The sequence below is a fragment of the Salvelinus fontinalis genome, chromosome 33 (assembly GCF_029448725.1).
Source record: "Salvelinus fontinalis isolate EN_2023a chromosome 33, ASM2944872v1, whole genome shotgun sequence".
Classification (NCBI taxonomy): Eukaryota; Metazoa; Chordata; class Actinopteri; order Salmoniformes; family Salmonidae; genus Salvelinus; species Salvelinus fontinalis.
In genome coordinates, this window is record NC_074697.1 from 9,984,004 (window position 1) to 10,006,137 (window position 22,134).

The 22,134-nt window shown below is 42.2% G+C and overlaps 4 protein-coding genes across 4 annotated transcripts; 3 read left to right on the forward strand and 1 right to left on the reverse strand.

Moving 5' to 3' along the window:
• The first annotated feature begins 2,588 nt into the window (after positions 1–2,588).
• On the forward strand, positions 2,589–3,563 carry LOC129832550 (olfactory receptor 2AT4-like). Its single transcript, XM_055896694.1, has one exon. The coding sequence runs from the start codon at positions 2,589–2,591 to the stop codon at positions 3,561–3,563; it is 975 nt and encodes a 324-aa protein (XP_055752669.1).
• A 1,404-nt stretch (positions 3,564–4,967) lies between these two features.
• On the forward strand, positions 4,968–5,921 carry LOC129832562 (olfactory receptor 2AT4-like). The gene has a single exon (XM_055896711.1). It carries the CDS (start codon positions 4,971–4,973, stop codon positions 5,919–5,921), a length of 951 nt encoding a protein of 316 aa, XP_055752686.1. The 5' UTR covers positions 4,968–4,970.
• A 562-nt stretch (positions 5,922–6,483) lies between these two features.
• On the reverse strand, positions 6,484–10,411 carry LOC129832563 (sarcolipin). The gene is made up of 2 exons (XM_055896712.1): positions 10,323–10,411; positions 6,484–7,434 (listed from the first exon to the last, which is right to left on the reverse strand). The coding sequence occupies exon 2, from the start codon at positions 7,297–7,299 to the stop codon at positions 7,204–7,206; it is 96 nt and encodes a 31-aa protein (XP_055752687.1). The 5' UTR covers positions 7,300–7,434; positions 10,323–10,411; the 3' UTR covers positions 6,484–7,203.
• Positions 10,224–21,366, forward strand: alkbh8 (alkB homolog 8, tRNA methyltransferase). Its single transcript, XM_055896685.1, has 11 exons — positions 10,224–10,671; positions 10,893–11,124; positions 11,241–11,372; positions 12,286–12,381; positions 12,495–12,599; positions 12,880–12,950; positions 17,238–17,344; positions 18,428–18,588; positions 18,687–18,952; positions 20,218–20,367; positions 20,567–21,366. The coding sequence occupies exons 1-11, from the start codon at positions 10,537–10,539 to the stop codon at positions 21,167–21,169; spliced, it is 2,058 nt and encodes a 685-aa protein (XP_055752660.1). The 5' UTR covers positions 10,224–10,536; the 3' UTR covers positions 21,170–21,366.
• Positions 21,367–22,134: the final 768 nt, after the last annotated feature.

Below are 22,134 nucleotides of genomic sequence, written 5' to 3' on the forward strand. Positions count from 1 at the left end.
GTTAATTGGATTACTGTTACAGTGCTATATAGGTTGTTAATTGGATTACTGTTACAGTGCTATATAGGCTGTTAATTGGATTACTGTTACAGTGCTATATAGGTTGTTAATTGGATTACTGTTACAGTGCTATATAGGCTGTTAATTGGATTACTGTTACAGTGCTATATAGGCTGTTAATTGGATTACTGTTACAGTGCTATATAGGCTGTTAATTGGATTACTGTTACAGTGCTATATAGGCTGTTAATTGGATTACTGTTACAGTGCTATATAGGCTGTTAATTGGATTACTGTTACAGTGCTATATAGGCTGTTAATTGGATTACTGTTACAGTGCTATATAGGTTGTTAACCAGAAACCGTGGATGGATGGCGGCATTCGCGCAAAACTGAAAGCGCGAACCATCGCATTTAACCATGGAAAGAAGACTGGGAATATGGCAGAATATAAGCAGCGTAGTTATTCCCTCCGCAAAACAATCAAACAAGCAAAATGTCGGTATAGGGAAAGTGGAGTGGAGTTGCAATTCAACGGCTCAGACACGAGACATATGTGGCAGGGTCTACAGGAAATCACGGACTACAAAAAGAAAACCAGCCACGTCACGGACACCAAATCAACACATTTGTCCGCTTTGAGTGTAATACAGTGCCACTGTCGCCACCCACGAACAAGGACTGCAGCCCCCCCCTCTCCTTCTCCGTGGCCGACATGAGTAAGACATTTAAACATGTTAACCCTCACAAGGCTGCTAGCCCAGCCGGATTCCCTAGCCGCGTCCTCAGAGCATGCGTAGACCAGCTGGCTGGTGTGTTTACGGATGTATTCAATCGCTCCCTATCCCAGTCTGCTGTCCCCACATGCTTCAAGATGGCCACCATTAAATCCAAAGGGGTCATCACCATGTTGGTCTCCCATAGCAGCTAGCTAGCTTTATGAGACAGATTAAGATATTAAGATAGCCAACTATCTACCTTTTATCATTAAGTATGATGAAATAAAAACATGTCTTTGAATACTTTGTGTTTTGTGTAGATATTTTGCATCATTACATCATGATTGAAATAAATAAATGACAAAGAACAAGAGAAAACCCCTCATAAACACTTTGAGGATAATTACCTTAGGGAGTAAGGTCAGGTGCAGAATTATGTCATGTGGTGTCAACAGTTATTATAAATTGGACACTGCAAGTGTCCGTGTCAGACATCAGAATTGGGTAAGCCCTGATTTACTACTATGCAGATCTGGAGTTACATGGCATTTCTTGATAGCTCACTTTATGCATCTTCTTAATGTGTTTTCGGAATATATGAATGAGATGGAATATGTTCTCTAATCTTTAGATGATAACATTGGATAACTTCACTTCATGACACAAGACTCCATTGAAAGATTTATTGTGAGATGCAGCTTTTGTATTGACATGCCACACATTGGGCAAAAATAGGTTGCTGAATAATGGTTATTCATTATTTTAGTATTATTCTTTAAATGTCTTCATATCTTGACAGTAATATGTAGTGGGACATACACTGAGTATACCAAACATTAGGAACACCTTCCTATTACTGAGTTGCATCCCCCTTTTGCCCTCAGAACAGCCTCAATTCGTCAGGGCATGGACTCTACAAGGTGTCGATTGTGTTCCACAGGGATGCTGGCCTTTGTTGACTCCAATGCTTCCCACAGTTGTGTCGAGTTGGCTGGATGTCCTTTGGGTTCTTCATACACACGGGAAACTGTTGAGTGTGAAAAACCCAGCAGCGTTGCAGTTCTTGACACAAACCGCTGCGCCTGGCACCTACTACCATACCCTGTTCAAAGGCACTTAAATATTTTGTCTTGCCCATTCACCCTCTGAATGGCACACATACACAATATACTGTATTTCTCAATTGTCTCAAAGCTTAAAAATCCTTCTTTAACCTGTCTCCTCCCCTTCATCTACACTGATTGAAGAGGATTTAACAAGTGACATCAGTAAGGGATCATAGCTTTCACCTGGATTCACCAGGTCAGTCTGTCATGGAAAGAGCAAGTGTTCTTAATATTTTGTATACTCAGTGTATAACATGATGAAAAATGTCATATCACTTGTAATATCAATAAAATAATGCAACGTTAAAACATACCGGTACGCTAGAAGAGATATATACATTAACCTATAATGATACATATTGCATTAACATCCTATTAATGTACTTTTCACTGTAAAAAGTTTAGTGTCAACAACAAAAAGATTTTACTCCGTTGATATAAAATGTATGAACTTATAATACAACCAATTGTGCTACCTAGTTTTTGCCTGGTTTTGTTAATTCAACTTGACTTCCTGAGTTGACATACTGTAAATTAAAGGTGAAAGGCAGCCTGGTTACTTAAGTTAGGTCAAATCAAATTGAGTTGACAAAACTAGGCCAAATAAAATCTGTTACAACTTCATACAATATAACATTTTAAGTCATGAGGGTAACTCATATACTTTACGATGAAATAGATAACATTTCCATTTAGATTTCAATGAAGGATTCAATAATTAATGAATCCTTTATTTCCGCAGGTTGTCTAAGAGGCCATCATCATGTCAGCTGGGAATCACAGCTTTGTGACAGAGTTTGTCATCGTTGGGTTCCCTGGGCTTCAGCCAGAGTTCTACGGTCTTGCCTCAACTGTATTATTCTTGGTGTATTTTTGCACTACAGTAGGAAATGTGGTTATTCTTGTATTGTTCGCAACAGACCGGGATCTCCACAAACCCATGTATTTTGTTATTTTACATCTGGTTGTTTCTGATATTCTCTTTAGCACCACCACATTACCAAAGATTATTGCCAGGTATTGGTTTCAAGCAGGAGCCATTTCATTCACAGGTTGTTTTGTCCAGATGTACGTAGTGCACTATTTGGGAACTGTAAATTCATACATTCTATTTATAATGGCTTTAGACCGATATGTTTCAATCTGTTTCCCTCTCAGATATCCAATGATTATCAAAAACTCCACTATTCATATTCTCAGTACTACTGCTTGGATTGTTGCGAAAGCCTGCCCATTGATGATGGTAATTAGGGCCTATCCTCTTCCTTACTGTGACTCCAACAAAATCATGCAGTGCTACTGTGATCATATCGCTATAACAACGCTTGCATGCACTGATAGGGCTCCTTATAGTTTTCCTGCTTTTATCTTTGCCATGCTGGCATTACTGGGACCTCTTGCTTTTATTATATTCTCATATTGCTCTATTATTGTGGCAGTTGTTCAGATTGCGAGCACACAAGGCCGCCTCAAAACCCTTTCTACCTGCAGTGGTCAGCTGATCATCATTGCCCTGTATTATCTCCCCAGGTGTTTTATTTATCTGTCCAGTAATATCGGCATTAGATTCAGCACTGATTTACGTATTGTTATTATCATGTTGTATAGTCTGCTCCCTCCCATGATCAATCCACTGATATACTGTTTCAAGACAAAACATATAAAAACAAGCCTTATGAAAAGATTCAAGAAGTCAATTGCTACACAGAAAGATAATGTATTTGCTGTAAGCCAATGATTAAAGTAGATTTTTATTCAGAGATTGAGTTCTGTTATTATGTTTAGACATACTTGTCCCTTCAACAATATTAACTGAGTACCAAATCCTGATTTTAAGCCAAAATGGACATATATGGCCCTAATGCTGTGTAACAGTAGCAAACACCTTGTTAGATTGACACAGATATAACATGTAGTGTTTATTGTTGTACAAAGAACATTATGTATTTGTTTATTTTAAACCCGGTTGTTTCTGATATTCTCTTTAGTATCACCATATTACCAAAGATTATTGCCAGGTATAGCCAACGATTACATTTGTTTTGAATCAGAGGATTTTTTATTATGTTCAGAATTCCCTACAACAATATAAACTGAGTACCAAATCCTACCTTAAAATCCCAAACTGACATACAAGGAAGGCCTTGATTCTGTTGAACCTGCTCAGTAGGGAACACATTTCGTTAGATTGACACACACACAGCATGTAGGGTTTCTTGTTGTAGAAAGAGTATTGCATTAACTCACTGGGTAGTTTTTCCCCTTGTGGCTTTGCCATCTACAGAACTTGTCAACGTCATCACAAATTATTCGGTCACTAAGTAGATAAATTGTGAGCATAAAGATCATTGGTGAAGAGCTTCTCAGGAAGTGTCTTCGTACTCACATTTTAGTTTACTGTAATCGAGGTAAGGACATTTTTCTAACATCATTTATTTGATTTTTGGTGTATCGAACTGAGTACATGGATGATGAGTGATAATGGTACTTCGTTTCTCATTTGATTTGCCAACACCTTATTTGAATGTCTGCTTTTAAACTTCTTACACATATCATTGCTTTGTTTGTTTCCTACTACATTTAGTAAATCCACACATAAGGCCTGTTGTTCATGATTAGTATAGCTTTACAGGTCCTGGTTATACATTATGTAAGTCAATACGTTCACATCTAATTAATCATATCAATGTACAAATAACACATTACAATTTTCAAAGGTTTACTGATGGTTATTTACAAACCAAAAATATATACATATATATATATTATGATATATAATATATAATATTATATAATATAACATTATAACATATATATAATATAATATTATGATTGTTGGCATTGTAAAACAATTCTGTCTGTGAGCTGAAATAATTATTGGTAAATGCACAATGGGCCAAATCCTAACATGAAATCTGCACTCATAACATTTCTTTGTTAAAATCTTCTTTTGAAAATATGCATGATTTACATGAAAGTCACATATGTATACTTCAATTTAGGATTTGACACTGCAGTATCATGAGCAATGTTACATTTGATTTGACAAAAACTCCTAGGCTGCTCTAGGTTGTAATGATGGATAATTTACTATAACATAAATGTTAATTACTTTCCAGTGTTGGTTCTAAGAGAACACATCATCATGTCAGTGAGGAATCACAGCTTTGTGACAGGGTTTGTCATCGTTGGTTTCCCGGGTCTTCAGCCAGAGTTCTACAGCCTTGCCTCAACTGTATTATTCCTCGTTTATTGTTGCATTTTAATAGGAAATATTGCTGTTCTTATCTTGTTTGCAACTCATAACGTTCTCCATAAACCAATGTATTTTATCATTTTGAATCTGGTTGTGTCTGACGTACTATTCAGCACCACCACTTTACCAAAGATTATTGCCAGATATTGGTTTCAGGCAGGAGCAATTTCTATCTTTGGTTGTTTCTTGCAAATGTACTTAGTTCACTATTTTGGATCCGTAACTAGCTTTCTCCTCTTGATAATGGCTTTAGAGCGATACGTGTCAATCTGTTTCCCACTCAGATACCCAATGATTGTCAACAACTCAACTATTCATATACTCAATGTCACTGCGTGGGTGCTTGCACACCTTCCCTCTCTTTCAATGGTAATTAGGGCCTATCCTCTTCCTTACTGTGACTCAAATAAAATCATGCAGTGCTACTGTGATCATATCGCTATAACAACGCTTGCATGCACTGATAGGGCCCCTTATAGTTTTCCTGCTTTTGTTGTAGCAATGGTGGTATTACTGGGACCTCTTGCTTTTATTATATTCTCATATTGCTCTATTATTGTGGCAGTTGTTCAGATTGCGAGCACACAAGGCCGCCTCAAAACCCTTTCTACCTGCAGTGGTCAGCTGATCATCATTGCCCTGTATTATCTCCCCAGGTGTTTTATTTATCTGTCCAGTAATATCGGCATTAGATTCAGCACTGATTTACGTATTGTTATTATCATGTTGTATAGCCTGCTCCCTCCCATGATCAATCCACTGATATACTGTCTAAGAACTAAGGAAATAAAACAGATAATGATCAAGCGTTTTAGAACAATACAAGTGCACGTTCAATAAGGACTAATATATTATTTTTTGTTCAATGAAATAAAAATGCTATACTGTAAATTTGTACATGTGTGCTTTATAAGTGTTGCATTGCTGCTTTCCACGGCCTAACTGAGTATAAAGACAAGGGGTTTAGCTTCCACAACAAACAGCTTGTTTCTTATTGTTTCATCACACAATCAACAGTTAGTCCAGCTGAAGTTCTCTACACTCTTAGAGAAAATGTGCTGTCTAGAACCTAAAATTATTATTTGACTATCCCCATAGGATTATTCTTTGAAGAACCCTTTTGGGTTCCATGTAGGACCCTTTCCACAGAGGGTTCTAAATGGACCCCAAAATGGTTCTACGTGGAACCCAAAAAGAGTTCTATCTGGAACCAAAAAGGGGTTAATCTACATTTTCAAAGAATGTAGGTAGGGTGTGTGCACTGCTTTTCCTGATTTGCGTGCACATGTATTATTTACAACATCATGTTGGATGCATCAAACAAGAGAAAACATTTTGGGTACAATAACAGTTCTTTTTATTGTAGAGCTTGTAAACAGAATGCTTGCCAACTCATCTCTAACACAACAGTCCCTCTAAGAGGCAGGAGTGAGGAACTGCATGTCTTTCTTAGCAGACAGCTGAAGCAGTGGAGCTATATCTATATCTATATATATCTATACCTTTCAATTTCTTGTATTCTTGTACACATTCTTGTATTCACATGGTCCCATTTGTCAGGGACCACGTGCAACTGCTATGTTGCAGAGTTAAGATAATATAAGATGTATTGTACTTTATTGTTCGTTCACTTTATTGTCTGTTCACTATGTTGTCCGTTCACTATATTGTCCGTTCACTATGTTGTCCGTTCACTATATTGTCCGTTCACTATATTGTCCGTTCACTATATTGTCCGTTCACTATATTGTCCGTTCACTATATTGTCCGTTCACTATATTGTCCGTTCACTATGTTGTCCGTTAATGGAAATGTGTCTTTATGCTCACACCCCAAACCCCTGAGACAAACACACACATAAGGGACTGGAAGCAATTGGTCAGACGCATGGATCAGCCGCAGAGAATTTGTAGGGGGTCAAGTGCCTCGCTCAAGGGCACAACAGCAGGATGATGCCAGCAACCCGGGCTGCTGGCCCACTTCTCTAACCACTAGGCTACCTGTCGCCCAATAAGCTTTCAAGATTGTTTGCAACTGCAGTAACTGGATTGGAATGTACCACCCAGTTCCCCCCATTTCTCAGCCCTTCATCTCGCTCCCCCTGTATCTGTCCCCTGGTGGTTCAGGCCTGGTAGGTCTTGACTAGGATCCACATGAGCAGCACAGTTATCAAGACTACTGTGAAGTTCAGAAACAGCTCCTGCACAGACAGGTCCATTGTGCCCTGAGAGGTGCGGCAGGAGAGGAGAAGAAGAATGGGAGTGTGTGGAGACAGGAAGGATGAGGGTCCTCACACCTTGCTTGGGAGGGCAGGTCAGTCTGTCAGGGAGGCCAAAGTCTCTGAAGGTGGAATCTGAAAGGGGGGGAAGATGTTTACCTTGAATTTTCTGGTGACAAATTAAAACTGTATCCCAAAACAACACCTTACTCCAGGGACAGACTGGAACCAGATAAAGACCTGGGCATTTTACGCCAATTCCATCTCGAGGCCCCTATTATTAGCTGAATGATGATAATTGTGTGCCAAACTTAGAGTTTAGACAGGCCCACTAGGATTAAGGTGGACCAGCCCATTTAACATTTTTGCCAGAATTGCCCTATGACCAGTCTGTCCCTACCTTGCTCTATCCTCTAGCTCCTACCCTTTCTGTAGCAGGTTGGCATTTATCGTCAGGAATCTTGCCCTGAATGCAGCTCTGCAGAATGGTCACTAGCTGGCATAGGCACAAAGTCATAAAATCTGATTTTAAACCTAACCCCAATGGGCACTAAAAAGAAATATTGCATTTTAAAAGCCTAAATTAAGCAGCCTTTAAAATAGACCACATTGAAATTCAATAAATCAGAGTTTTAATATGAATAGACTTGCTTTAAAAAAAAAGTAATTTCTGAAGATGATTAATTATTTAATGTTATTAGTGATTCCAACCCTGTCCCTCATTTTAACATCAACCCTGTTAAATAAACTGAACTCTCATTTTAACATGGTGAAATTATTCCTTAAAAAAAATAATCAAAAGACACATTGAACATCTGATAGTCAAATCGTAGTTTAAAAGCAGGTGACCTGGTTTTACTCTTTTTGGACATTTTATGGTGTTTTGTGGTGGAAAACTGAGCAGGTCGTGTATAATATGTCAACCCTGTTACCCAGAGATAAATAGGCTAGAGATGTATTAACGATTTTTTTTTTTAATTGTCCCTTCCTGTTTCACACAACAAGCTTCCATTCCCACTGTCACAGGGGGATTTCGGGCTGATTTAAGATAAAGTTGTCAACCCTGTTACGGTCAACCCTGTTACGGTCAACACAGTTACGGTCAACCCTGTTACGGTCAACCCTGTTACGGTCAACCCTGTTACGGTCAACCCTGTTACGGTTAACCCTGTTACAGTCAACCCTGTTACAGTCAACCCTGTTACTTTTTGGGGCATTTAATAGGCACTTACAATAGCATTTTTGTTTTTAATCAACCACTCGAGATGGGAAAAAAGTGTGTTTTATTAACTTGAACATTTGCTCTTTAGTTCAAGTTCAAGTACAGTGAAATGTATAACTCTTTATGACAGAATGTTAGAATTAGGTTAAATAAACTATTTAAAATTCATTACTCAAAAAGCACTTAATTGGTGGAACGACCCAGTTGATAAGGTTGTTATGGATGTTTAGTAATTCTGCGGTTGAGCAACATTTGCACACTGACTTTGATAGTGACTTGCTATCATGTACGTTGTTGTGCTTTGGTGATTGGTGGTGTATTGGCATGCTTTCTAAGTGTTACAGGACACTAGTTAATAATGAAAGAACATTAGTTTGTCACATACTGTCATGGAGTATTCCTTTCAGAAACAACAACAGTTGTTGTAATAACTGACAGGCTAACTTGTTACATATCACAACAGCTAACCTCACAACTAGCCATACATTTGACAGCTGCTTAAGGAGAGTATTGTTATCACAAATCTGCTGCTAAACCTGCCCTCTGGTCAATCCATAAATACATGCAACACGCCTGCATGTACACAGACACACACACACACACACACACACACACACACTGGGGTCACAGCAGGACTGCTGAGAGTTTTCCCTGAGCCGCTCTCATTCCAGGATTCCATAGGCATTCCAAGAGGATTAATATAATCCAGGGGACTGTCTCTTACTGGAATTAAACCCACTTCTGACCTTTTAATTGCTGACAAGATGGTTACTGCTCAGGGGGCAGGTAGATTTGTTAAAATGTTGTTGCCAGGGAAAGTCACGCGAGGACTGGGGAGGCTATATGAGTTACAGGATGTCTTAGACATTTTGCAGAACCTGGGGGAGAGCCATCATATACTGTACTCTGTACCAACTTCTGCCTACAATTGTATTACTAAAGGAGAATTGTAATACTTAAACAAAGAGTCTGTGTTTCCTTTCTAGTACTAATGAATACGTTTGCGAATTATATAGAACTGATCATCTGTTGAAGAAATTGACCAACAAAAGGATCTCAAAACCATAATGTATCATGGGGAAATTGAGACTGACTGACTGATCTACAAATAATAATGAGTAAGTTATTTAAGACGCAAGGATCGTTGAAGATCAGTCAGTCGTCAGTCGCCTGCAAACCCAACATTAAGACATAGGTAAGACTGATTCACCGTGCCCAATTCACTATCCTTCACAAATCAAACACATGCAAATAGCTGTAGTCCAATTTTAGTCACTAGACCTGGTACCAATAATAACTTTAATGTAAATTCATCAACTTAAATTAAACAAATAAATAATGGGAATAATGTGAAGGGAACACTGCCGTTACCATGCTCTTCAAGGTGAATGAATTGATGAGCAACCTGAAGTGAAGAGAAAATTTAGCAACTCTTTGAGGACAGTGGAAGTTGATAAAAGTAATGCCAAAGCGTTTCAGCCCTTTTGCGGTTTTACAGATTAGAGAAAGGAAGGAGGCCTTTATATTTCAAAATCGTCTCCTATGGGTTCAGGGACCAATCACAATGGGAATACAAAAAAAACAATAGTTCCGTGTGACGTCATCAACTGGGCAGTTAGGCGTCATATTCCTATGATTGGTTCCCTTGCTCAGGCGCTGTATGCATCAACTGTGCAGTCTAGCAACAGATTTTAGCCTGGTTGACAGGCGACCCACATGACTATACACAAATCAAGAATTTAGAGTGAGGCTGGTGTTAGCAAGACTAGCACCAGATCGATGTAGCATGTGATGTGATTACCTGATCCGCAAAATACCTATCCAGGGGTTGTAAAATCTGGCATGCATTCGCAAAATCTGATTAGGGGAACACGACTGTATGAGGCGCATCCCTCTGCCTAGGTTTTGCTGACGCATTCCAGATATGACAACAACGCCTGGATAGGTATTTTACGTAATTCCGGAAGCATTTCTCAGGTCTGTGTAGCAGTGGGGACATATTTAGTAGTTACACCATGGAGCCCTGCTCTGAAAACGTGAAAGCTGTCAGGAGAAGTAAAGAGGAGAAGAAACTTCTCCGAAAGCAAATCAAAGCCAGTCATATTTTACTGAAACATGAGGGTATAAGCACAGTATCACACCCCACCAAGGTAATAACTGCAGTCTTTGTTTTGCGGGAGAGAGCTAGTGTTACGTGTTAGCTACTGTAGCTAGCTGCTAGACAGCAAAAACACATCTGTACGTTCATAAAGTAGACAGAACACGAATACAATAGCCATATACTGTGCAATGTGACTAGGTAGCTATCTGAGAAAAGAACACAGACACGGTCTAGGACTGTAATGCTAGCTACATTGATGTTTCTCTGCAGAGCCTGGTGGTGGCTAACGGTGGGCTAGGTAACGGTGTGAGCCGTGAGCAGCTCCATGACCTGCTGGGAGAGGTCGGCGAGGTGGAAACCCTGGTTATGCCCCCACACAAACCCTACGCCCTAGTGACCTACAGGTCAGAGGTCAGCGCCCAGAGAGGACACGCCCTCAACGGACGACAGCTGCAGTGTGGGGACCAGATTGTCACACTGTACCTGAGCTATGTCAACACAGGTAAATAGGTGTGTGTGGGGGTCACCATAGTTTACTCAGTCAGATCTGAAGAAAAAAAAAGTTTGTGTGTGTGTTATGCTCCCTGTAGTAACTTGTTTGTGTCTGTCTCCTTGCAGTGGACAGTGAGTTGTGGGGGTGTGTGGACCTCCCCCCAGGGTTGGTGCTGGTTGAGGAGTTTGTGTCTCCAGAGGAAGAGGCTCTCCTGCTGGATGCTATAGACTGGACGTCCCACGATGAGGATGTCACTGGTGAGCAGTCGGATTTAAACCACTCCTTCACAGACACAACACATGTTCAGATATTTTAAAGATGTGTTATTCCGTCTGATCAATCAGTCAACTAGTGACGGGATGTGGCGACGTCTACAAATGATGTAGACAACGCTCGCATATTTATATAGAACAATCCTAAACGTCCCTTATCTGTCACTAATGTTGAAAAATATTATATTTAAACTTACTCTGCCGTTTGTCTGTGGTGTTGGTCCCTCAGCTGGTCGAAATTTGAGACAAAATATCCACATGAAAGTATTATTCAACCAACTTTAAAACACGGGTCTCTGTGTGTGGCAATTCAAAAAGATGTTTGCTCATGACTGAAGGCACGTGCACAAGGCAGAAGTACACAGATGCGAACCATGCATACTAACCAAAGTCTTCCGGGTGTTTACATGGTTTCTCGCCTGTGCCAGGGAATAGAAACGTCAACTTCAGTACCGGTGCTCTAAAAAGTCAGGCAAACAATAGTTTCCTGTAGATATTTTGTCTCAAATTTAGAGCAGCTGAAGGACCAACATCACGGACAATTGGCAGAGTAAGTTCAAATATAATTTCATTCGACATTCCAGCTTGTATAGGACCTGAGGACCAATTCCAGAATCAAGCATTGTCACACAGCAGGTAGCCTAGCAGTTAAGAGCGTTGGGCCTGTAACCAAAAGGTCGCTGGTTTGAGGCGACTAGGTGAAAAATCTGTCTGTGACCTCGAGCAAGGCACTTAACCCTAATTCGATCATGTAACTCTCTTTGAATAAGCTCATCTGCTTAATGACCAAAATATCCAGACGGTATGTTACATATTCACCATGTAGGTCCCCAAACAACCAATCAACCAACTGTCTGTGCAGGTTTCAGTCACTGGCTAATAATTGTTTGTCTTCCAGTGCAGAAAGTCCTGAAGCACAGGAGAGTGAAGCATTTTGGTTACGAGTTTCGCTATGACAACAACAACGTGGACAAAGACAAACCGTTACCTGGAGGTATGTGTGTCTTGTCAGTCCCTATGACCATCATAGTATTGTATGGTGTTTGTGTATGGAATATACTCAGTGGTTCCCTTGCTATAGATTGATGTTTGTGGTCTTGTTCCCAGGTCTTCCCCAGGTGTGTGTCCCTGTGCTGGAGAGGTGTGTGAGGGACAGACACACAGAAGTCATGCCAGACCAGCTGACTGTGAACCAGTACCAGTCTGGACAAGGTGAGTCTAATCTCATCCAGCAGCTGTAGTACCCTCCTTGGCCACACAGGGGCAGCGTGCTCTGTATTAAGAAGGCAGAGGACTATGAAGGTAGAAACAATGCTGCTGTAGAATCAGACTGTGAAGTGTGTGGAACTGGAAATGAACACAATTCTTATGTAAGTTATTCAGAGGCAATTTATAGACCTTTCTACTGGTTGATGTTTGGATAACTCATGTTAATAGTACTGGTGTTTAAAGGCATACCGTTGAGCTTATGGGTTATTTGTGTTGCCGTCAGGTATTCCTCCTCATGTGGACACTCACTCTGCCTTTGAAGACATCATTCTCTCCCTAAGCTTGGGTGCTAAGGTACATCTTCAATCTGTTTTAATTTCCTCACAGAACATTAAGTCTATACTCTGTCCCCCATCCTCTCTCTTCCCCCACCCTTTCTCTCTCTCTCTGTCTTTCTCTCAATGCATTGAAAAAGCTTTTCAGAGTTTTTGTGAGCGTGTTACTGTAGCTGGAGAGGCCCTCACAATGCTGCTTAGTATCCCGCAAGACAGACACACACACACACACACACACACACACACACACACACACACACACACACACACACACACACACACACACACACACACACACACACACACACACACACACACACACACACACACACACACACAAACTAGAGTGGAGAGTTCCGTCTCATAGAGTGAGTTGATGATGTGTGTCTTTGAAGACTGCTTCTTTTTGGTAATGGTGAATTAATGAAAGAAATGCAAAGACAGATGTAGGAAAGAGAAAGAGGTTCCATATGTCTGTGTGAAGTTGTTCCCTGTCACAGCTACAAGGCAGATACTGTCAGTAAATCACTGGTTGACAGGAGGGGGCAGCTTTTCCTGGGACAGGCTGACAGGGAGACTGCTTTAGATACGACAGGGTTAGAGGATGAGACACGTCATCTTTTCCTGCGACAGGCTGACAGGGAGACTGCTTTAGATACGACAGGGTTAGAGGATGAGACACGTCATCTTTTCCTGCGACAGGCTGACAGGGAGACTGCTTTATGTACGACAGGGTTAGAGGATGAGACACGTCATCTTTTCCTGGGACAGGCTGACAGGGAGGCTGCTTTAGGTACGACAGGGTTAGAGGATGAGACACGTCATCTTTTCCTGCGACAGGCTGACAGGGAGGCTGCTTTAGGTACGACAGGGTTAGAGGATGAGACACGTCATCTTTTCCTGCGACAGGCTGACAGGGAGGCTGCTTTAGGTACGACAGGGTTAGAGGATGAGACACGTCATCTTTTCCTGCGACAGGCTGACAGGGAGGCTGCTTTAGGTACGACAGGGTTAGAGGATGAGACACGTCATCTTTTCCTGCGACAGGCTGACAGGGAGGCTGCTTTAGGTACGACAGGGTTAGAGGATGAGACACGTCATCTTTTCCTGCGACAGGCTGACAGGGAGGCTGCTTTAGGTACGACAGGGTTAGAGGATGAGACACGTCATCTTTTCCTGCGACAGGCTGACAGGGAGGCTGCTTTAGGTACGACAGGGTTAGAGGATGAGACACGTCATCTTTTCCTGGGACAGGCTGACAGGGAGGCTGCTTTAGGTACGACAGGGTTAGAGGATGAGACACGTCATCTTTTCCTGCGACAGGCTGACAGGGAGACTGCTTTATGTACGACAGGGTTAGAGGATGAGACACGTCATCTTTTCCTGGGACAGGCTGACAGGGAGACTGCTTTATGTACGACAGGGTTAGAGGATGAGACACGTCATCTTTTCCTGCGACAGGCTGACAGGGAGGCTGCTTTAGGTACAACAGGGTTAGAGGATGAGACACGTCATCTTTTCCTGGGACAGGCTGACAGGGAGACTGCTTTAGGTACGACAGGGTTAGAGGATGAGACACGTCATCTTTTCCTGCGACAGGCTGACAGGGAGGCTGCTTTAGGTACGACAGGGTTAGAGGATGAGACACGTCATCTTTTCCTGCGACAGGCTGACAGGGAGACTGCTTTATGTACGACAGGGTTAGAGGATGAGACACGTCATGTTTTTGGGGTGGCAGGTGGCCTAGTGGTTAGAGCATTGGGCCAGTAACCGAAAGGTTGCTAGATTGAATCCCCGAGCTGACAAGATAAAAATCTGTCGTTCTGCCCCAGAACAAGGCAGTTAACCCACTGTTCCTAGGCCGTCATTGAATAAGAATTTGTTCTTAACTGATTTGCCTAGTTAAATAAAGGTTAAATAAATGTAAAAATCTGTTCCTCTGCGCCTGCAGTGGTGCCATTAGCAACAGCCTGTCTTACAACACAAGATCAATTACAGACAGATAGTGTACTGTGCTGCTTGTCTGACAGAATGATAAGGAACTTCTCCATGTGAAAGGAAGTTTTATGCCCAGACTGATAGGAGAGAAGTGAACTGCCCTGAAGTTATAATGAAGTTGACAGCCTTGACTGATAGTTAATTTGGAATAATATAAAACATATCCTTGTCTCTGAAGCTGTGGTAGGCAGTGTTGAGTGAGCGTTTCGATATTGTAATAGGTTTTTGTGATGAAGTGTCTTGAGGGACATCTATGTTTTGTAAGTTGTAATGTACTAGTTGGTAGTTTTGAGTGGTTTGCAATGTCTTTGTTCAGTAGAAATGAATAGGCAGTTGTAAGCGATACTTAGGCTTCTACTCAAATCAAATTTTATTAGTCACATGCGCCGAATACAACAGGTGTAGACCTTACAGTGAAATGCTGAATACAACAGGTGTAGACCTTACAGTGAAATGCTGAATACAACAGGTGTAGACCTTACAGTGAAATGCTGAATACAACAGGTGTAGACCTTACAGTGAAATGCTGAATACAACAGGTGTAGTAGACCTTACAGTGAAATGCTGAATACAACAGGTGTAGACCTTACAGTGAAATGCTGAATACAACAGATGTAGCCCTTACAGTGAAATGCTGAATACAACAGGTGTAGACCTTACAGTGAAATGCTGAATACAACAGGTGTAGACCTTACAGTGAAATGTAAGGTGCACTATTGTAAAGTGGCTGTTCCACTGGATGTCATAAGGTGAATGCACCAATTTGTAAGTCGCTCTGGAGAAGAGCGTCTGCTAAATGACTTAAATGTAAATGTAAATGTAAATGCTGAATACAACAGGTGTAGACCTTACAGTGAAATGCTGAATACAACAGGTGTAGTAGACCTTACAGTGAAATGCTGAATACAACAGGTGTAGACCTTACAGTGAAATGCTGAATACAACAGGTGTAGACCTTACAGTGAAATGCTGAATACAACAGGTGTAGACCTTACAGTGAAATGCTGAATACAACAGGTGTAGACCTTACAGTGAAATGCTGAATACAACAGGTGTAGACCTTACAGTGAAATGCTGAATACAACAGGTGTAGACCTTACAGTGAAATGCTGAATACAACAGGTGTAGACCTTACAGTGAAATGCTGAATACAACAGATGTAGACCTTACAGTGAAATGCTGAATACAACAGATGTAGACCTTACAGTGAAATGCTGAATACAACAGGTGTAGTAGACCTTACAGTGAAATGCTGAATACAACAGGTGTAGTAGACCTTACAGTGAAATGCTGAATACAACAGGTGTAGTAGACCTTACAGTGAAATGCTGAATACAACAGGTGTAGACCTTACAGTGAAATGCTGAATACAACAGGTGTAGACCTTACAGTGAAATGCGGAATACAACAGGTGTAGACCTTACAGTGAAATGCTGAATACAACAGGTGTAGACCTTACAGTGAAATGCTGAATACAACAGGTGTAGACCTTACTGTGAAATGCTGAATACAACAGGTGTAGACCTTACAGTGAAATGCTGAATACAACAGGTGTAGACCTTACAGTGAAATGCTGAATACAACAGGTGTAGACCTTACAGTGAAATGCTGAATACAACAGGTGTTGACCTTACAGTGAAATGCTGAATACAACAGGTGTAGACCTTACAGTGAAATGCTGAATACAACAGGTGTAGACCTTACAGTGAAATGCGGAATACCAGCACCTAACCAACAGTGCAGTTTCAGAAAATATGAATAAGAGATAAAAGTAACAAGTAATTAAAGAGGTTAAAAATAACAATAACAATATAAACAGGGTGTTGCCGGTACAGTACAGAGGTAGTATGTAGAGGTAGTTCATATTCCTGACCTTGTAGTAGGTTATCTGGACTGACAGGTTAGGCCTACTGGAGGATATCTTTGTTTCCTCTGCAGTAATCATTTAACAGGAAGGCAAAGGTAATGAATCAGTAAACATTGTGTGTGTGTGAATAATTGCTGGGGGTTGTAGCATAGAGAAGCTGTCTGGTTCTGGATTGATTTGGTCACAGCCGAGCGGTTCTGTTGATGGGGTGATACTCCCCAGAGGATCTGAGAGGAGGAAGAGAGCCCAGATCGTGTGTGTGTGTATGAGCATGTAGATATCAGTAAGGCCTGTGATTTCATGGTGTAGAAAGTTGTGATCTGTTCCTGCTTTGTAACACACCGGTTCAGCAGTGTCTGAAATGCCATTATATCCTGTCACTCTCCTCTCTCTCTCGCCATCTCTCTGTCTCCCTCTCGCTCCATTTCTTTCTCATTGCAGACGGTGATGGATTTTCGTCATCCTGAAGGCCGCTCGGTTGCCATAGTGTTGCCAGGGCGCAGTCTCCTGGTGATGAAGGGAGAGAGCAGATACCTATGGACCCACGGGTAAGAGAGAGATGGGGAGGGAGAGAGAGAGAGACAGAGAGAGCTGAGACCCATGGACCTACTGGTAAGAGATGGGGAGGGAGGGAGGGAGAGAGAGAGAGACAGAGAGAGCTGAGACCCATGGACCCACTGGTAAGAGATGGGGAGGGAGGGAGAGGAAGAGAGATCTGAGACCTATGGACGCATGGGTAAGAGAGAGATGGGGAGGGAGAGAGAGAGCTGAGACCTATGGACCCTCAGGTAAGAGAGAGATCTGAGACCCATGGACCCTCAGGCAAGAGAGAGATCTGAGACCTATGGACCCTCAGGTAAGAGAGAGATCTGAGACCTATGGACCCTCAGGTAAGAGAGAGATCTGAGACCTATGGACCCTCAGGTAAGAGAGAGATGGGGAGGGAGAGAGAGAGCTGAGACCTATGGACCCTCAGGTAAGAGAGAGATCTGAGACCCATGGACCCTCAGGCAAGAGAGAGATCTCAGACCTATTGACCCTCAGGTAAGAGAGAGATCTGAGACCTATGGACCCTCAGGTAAGAGAGAGATGGGGAGGGAGAGAGAGAGCTGAGACCTATGGACCCTCAGGTAAGAGAGAGATCTGAGACCCATGGACCCTCAGGCAAGAGAGAGATCTGAGACCTATGGACCCTCAGGTAAGAGAGAGATCTGAGACCTATGGACCCTCAGGTAAGAGAGAGATGGGGAGGGAGAGAGAGAGCTGAGACCTATGGACCAAATTACAAAATGACATTGGTTTCCTTATGCTGTTAACAGTCTAGGGACAAAGTATGACAGCAATACATGCTTTGGGTTCAAAACATCCAAAAGTATCTAAAATCTATTATGAAGCTCAACAGTCACTTATGGAGGATGTGAACATTATGCGTGAAAAATGCTAACAACAAACCCATTTCTTGAGTAGGATTTGTGCCACAAATGCTAAAATGTTAGTATGTGTAAACAGTACCATGGACACTAAACCAAAGCATGGATTGATGTCATACCTTGCTTATTGACTGCTGACAGTGTAAGGAAACCAACATGTCAACTTTCCATTTAAATTAAGTGTTTTCTGTGGTTTTCCAGGATAACCCCCAGGAAGTTTGATGTGGTGCCAGCCTGTGACCCAAAATCCCCAGCTGCAGTGACCTCTGACCTCAGTAACCATAGTAACCTCACCCTAAGTAGGAGGGGCACCAGGACCTCTCTCACCTTCCGTAAGGTGCGCCGCACACCATGTGACTGTGGTGAGCTCTTTTATTTGTTAAAAGCAGATGGATTGATGTGTCTCTGTGTGTACCTTTACCTGTGCTGACCCGTTTGTCCCCATCTCTCGACTGTGCAGGTTACCCCTCGGCCTGTGACAGCCAGCAACCTACTGCCCCTCCCTCGCCCCCCTCCCTTCCTCGCAGCCAAACTGACGCCTGCCGTCTGGAGGCGGAGTTTGTGCACCGCGTGTACGAGGAGATCGCTTGTCACTTCAGCAGCACTCGACACTCCCCCTGGCCCCGCGTGTGTCACTTCCTGTCTTCCCTAGAACCAGGAAGCATTCTCGCTGATGTGGGCTGTGGGAACGGAAAGTACCTGGGCGTCAACCCGGATGTGATTGCGGTAAGGGGGGTCTGTGAGGGTCATTTCTAAATACTAGCATCTTTTAACACAATCTACGGAAGAGAGTGTCCTGTTTATTGACCCTACTGTTCTGTTCTCACTCTGCCATTAGCCTATCATGCATGTTTCTGACTTTTTACACGTCTCAGCTTTGTGCAGCCTGATGAAGAAAATAGACAGTTATAAACGCTACATTATTTTTGTAAACATTTATTAGTTGAATAAAACATGACCTTTCCCTCTATCTTGGTACTCAGACTATGCTTTAGATATACCATATAAACTTTCAAAGACTCCAAAACAGTCTCTACACGATGTTCCCAGCATAGTGAAGCCTTGTGAATGCTACTCTACTTTTGTGAAAATGGATTAGGATACCTGCAGAGACTACTCCCCCCTCAGCCATTCTAATAGTGATAACTTCACTACTTTGAATTGAATGCAAATGTTGACCTTTGTGTGTCTGTCTCTGTGTATGAGCAAGAGTGAGTGTGTATTTCGTGGTGTGTGCGCGCACGATAAAACAGAATATCTGAAATTCTCCTCCAGCCTTCCCCCAGTCCCTTCCTTATAGGCTAGAGCAAATGACTCATGAAGCCTAATTACATTTCTCCCCTGAACAAGAGTTTTATTCAAAAGATTATTACAGCTATCAATTTCCCTCGCTCTCTCCTCTCCTACTCTGCTGTGAGTTGTTGCGGATGGCTAGTCTGGCTATAATTTGTCCACTGCTGGTTTTCATTATGCGGTATAAGTTGGGTGACTTTGATGAGGATGTGAAAGTCTTAATGATTCTCTCGATAAGGCAGGCCAGTAATGGGGTTGGCTGGGGTCATATAGGAGGTTTATAATCAGTAGTTGTGTTCATTCCTCTTACTATTTAATCAGAAAACTGGAAAAGGAGTAATTACTAATCAGGAAGTTTTAGATTCAAATGGAAGTGTTGTGTGTGTTATTTATTTTATTGCACCTTTATTTAACTAGGTAAGTCAGTTAAGAACAAATTCTTATTTACAATGACGGCCTAGGAACAGTGGGTTAACTGTCTTGTTCAGGGGCAGAACGACAGGTGTTTACTTTGGTGGCTCGGGATTCGATCTAGCAACCTTTCGGTTACTGGCCCACCGCTCTAACCACTAGGCTACCTTCTGCGGCATATGGGCTATATGGATTAATACAGTTGTGTGTGCTTGTATCTCTTATTTGTAGGTGGGCTGGGTGGATGAATAAAGTTGTGTGTGTTTGTATCTCCTTCCTGTGTGTAGGTGGGCTGTGACCGTAGCAGTGCTCTGGTCCAGATCTGCTCAGAAAGAGGCTTCCAGGTCTTTGTGTCAGATGCCCTCAATGTACCAATACGCAGTGACACCTGTGATGCCTGCATCTCTATTGCGGTCATACACCACCTCTCCACACAGGTCACACACACACCGACACAGATGCTTTTCATTTAGGGATTTCATTCAACTTGATTTAACGATTTCTGTATTTCACATTGACAGTGTATTTCGTTATCAAGCTGTCAGTGGTCATGAACTAAAACATATCTTATTTCATGTTTAATTGAGTGTAGTTGTTTGAGTTATTAATGTGTGTGTGTGGTGTGTGTGTGTGTAGAAGCGGAGGCAGGCTGTGGTTGAGGAACTTGTTCGACTACTGAGGCCTGGAGGACGGGCGCTGATCTATGTGTGGGCTGTGGAACAGGAATATAACAAGCACAAGTCCAAATATCTCAAAGAGACCAGACAACAGGGTCCTACAGGCGACAACAACCAGGAGTCAAAGAGTCTTACAGGCAATACCACAGACGCCCACAACACAGCACAGGATCTTTCAGGCATAGCCACGGACTGCACCATGGTCCACCGTGAGACAGAGAGTCCAGCAAAACTGAGCGTTCATACCAACCGCACTGCCTTCAACTCCCAGGACCTCCTGGTGCCCTGGCACCTCAAGGGTGGAGGGAGAGGAGGGTGTAACCAGGGGAGGGGAGGGGATGAGCAGGGGGTACAAGGCTCCAAAAATACTTTAGACCCCCCCACTGAAGCCCAGGCCCCTGTCCCCAATACTGCTCCCAGCCCAGTGTTTCACCGCTACTACCATGTGTTCCACAAGGGGGAGCTAGAGGAGCTGTGTGTCAGGGTTAGAGGGGTGACCATACAGAGAAGCTACCACGACCAGGGGAACTGGTGTGTCATACTGGAGAAAACTGGAGACTAGATAAACAAACACTTTCAAGATTTTAGTAAATGTGCTCCTGAACTGATAAACATTGAATTTGGGAAAATAAATTAGCTTTTCGCCTCATCAGATAAAGATGAGACAATTATACGAACCAATTAACCATTTTATTATCTCTGATTTATTGTGAATAATAAAGATTGAAAAACAAAAGGTCCTTCAAATGAATGAGGAAAGTGCCTGCTTGATTTTCTTCACTCCAACTTCATGTAGTTATTTTTAAGCCCCTGGGCGCTGAATGGTAACCTTGATAGATTTGTGTCATTGTAACCTCTGAATGGTAACCTTGATAGATTTGTGTCATTGTAACCTCTGAATGGTAACCTTGATAGATTTGTGTCATTGTAACCTCTGAATGGTAACCTTGATAGATTTGTGTCATTGTAACCTCTGAATGGTAACATTGATAGATTTGTGTCGGTGTAACCTCTGAATGGTAACCTTGATAGATTTGTGTCATTGTAACCTCTGAATGGTTCACTTTAAAATCGACGTTTTCATACCTCCGTTAGTTTCAAGACCACTTTGGTGGAGACTTTAGTTTTGGGGTAAACTATTCCTTTAAGTCCCCTTCATTGCCAAGCTGAGTCACTGTATGGTCTGGTATATTTACAACATTGTGTTGGTCTGCTGCTGCCACCTTTGCTTCCCAATGCCAGACTAATTCATCTCAATGAGGGGGGTACCAGACAATCACAGAGAGAGGGGCCCAAAATGTCCAGCTCGTAAACTGACTGCTCCTCTCTCTTTCCATTGGTCTCTCTGTCTCTCCATTCTGCTGTAAACTGGGATCATTGTGGTCTACACTGCCTCTATCATTTTTCTCCCTCTTTGTCCCCTCCCTTTCCCATCCTCTGTCTTGCTGCTTCTCTCCCCAACACCCCCCTATCCCTCCCAATCTGCTGTATAGCAGCCGGAGTATCAGTATTCAGGACTACGCGCTA

What these genes read in the sequence shown, in the direction of transcription:
- LOC129832550 (XM_055896694.1), top strand. Translation starts at nt 2,589, where the DNA reads ATGTCAGCTGGGAATCACAGCTTTGTGACAGAGTTTGTCATCGTTGGG.
- LOC129832562 (XM_055896711.1), top strand. Translation starts at nt 4,971, where the DNA reads ATGTCAGTGAGGAATCACAGCTTTGTGACAGGGTTTGTCATCGTTGGT.
- alkbh8 (XM_055896685.1), top strand. Translation starts at nt 10,537, where the DNA reads ATGGAGCCCTGCTCTGAAAACGTGAAAGCTGTCAGGAGAAGTAAAGAG. An exon ending in CCTGAGCTATGTCAACACAG is followed by an intron (nt 11,125 to 11,240) that starts GTAAATAGGTGT and finishes GTCTCCTTGCAG; the next exon opens with TGGACAGTGAGTTGTGGGGG. An exon ending in TCAACCCGGATGTGATTGCG is followed by an intron (nt 18,953 to 20,217) that starts GTAAGGGGGGTC and finishes TCCTGTGTGTAG; the next exon opens with GTGGGCTGTGACCGTAGCAG.
- LOC129832563 (XM_055896712.1), bottom strand. Translation starts at nt 7,299, where the DNA reads ATGGACCTGTCTGTGCAGGAGCTGTTTCTGAACTTCACAGTAGTCTTG.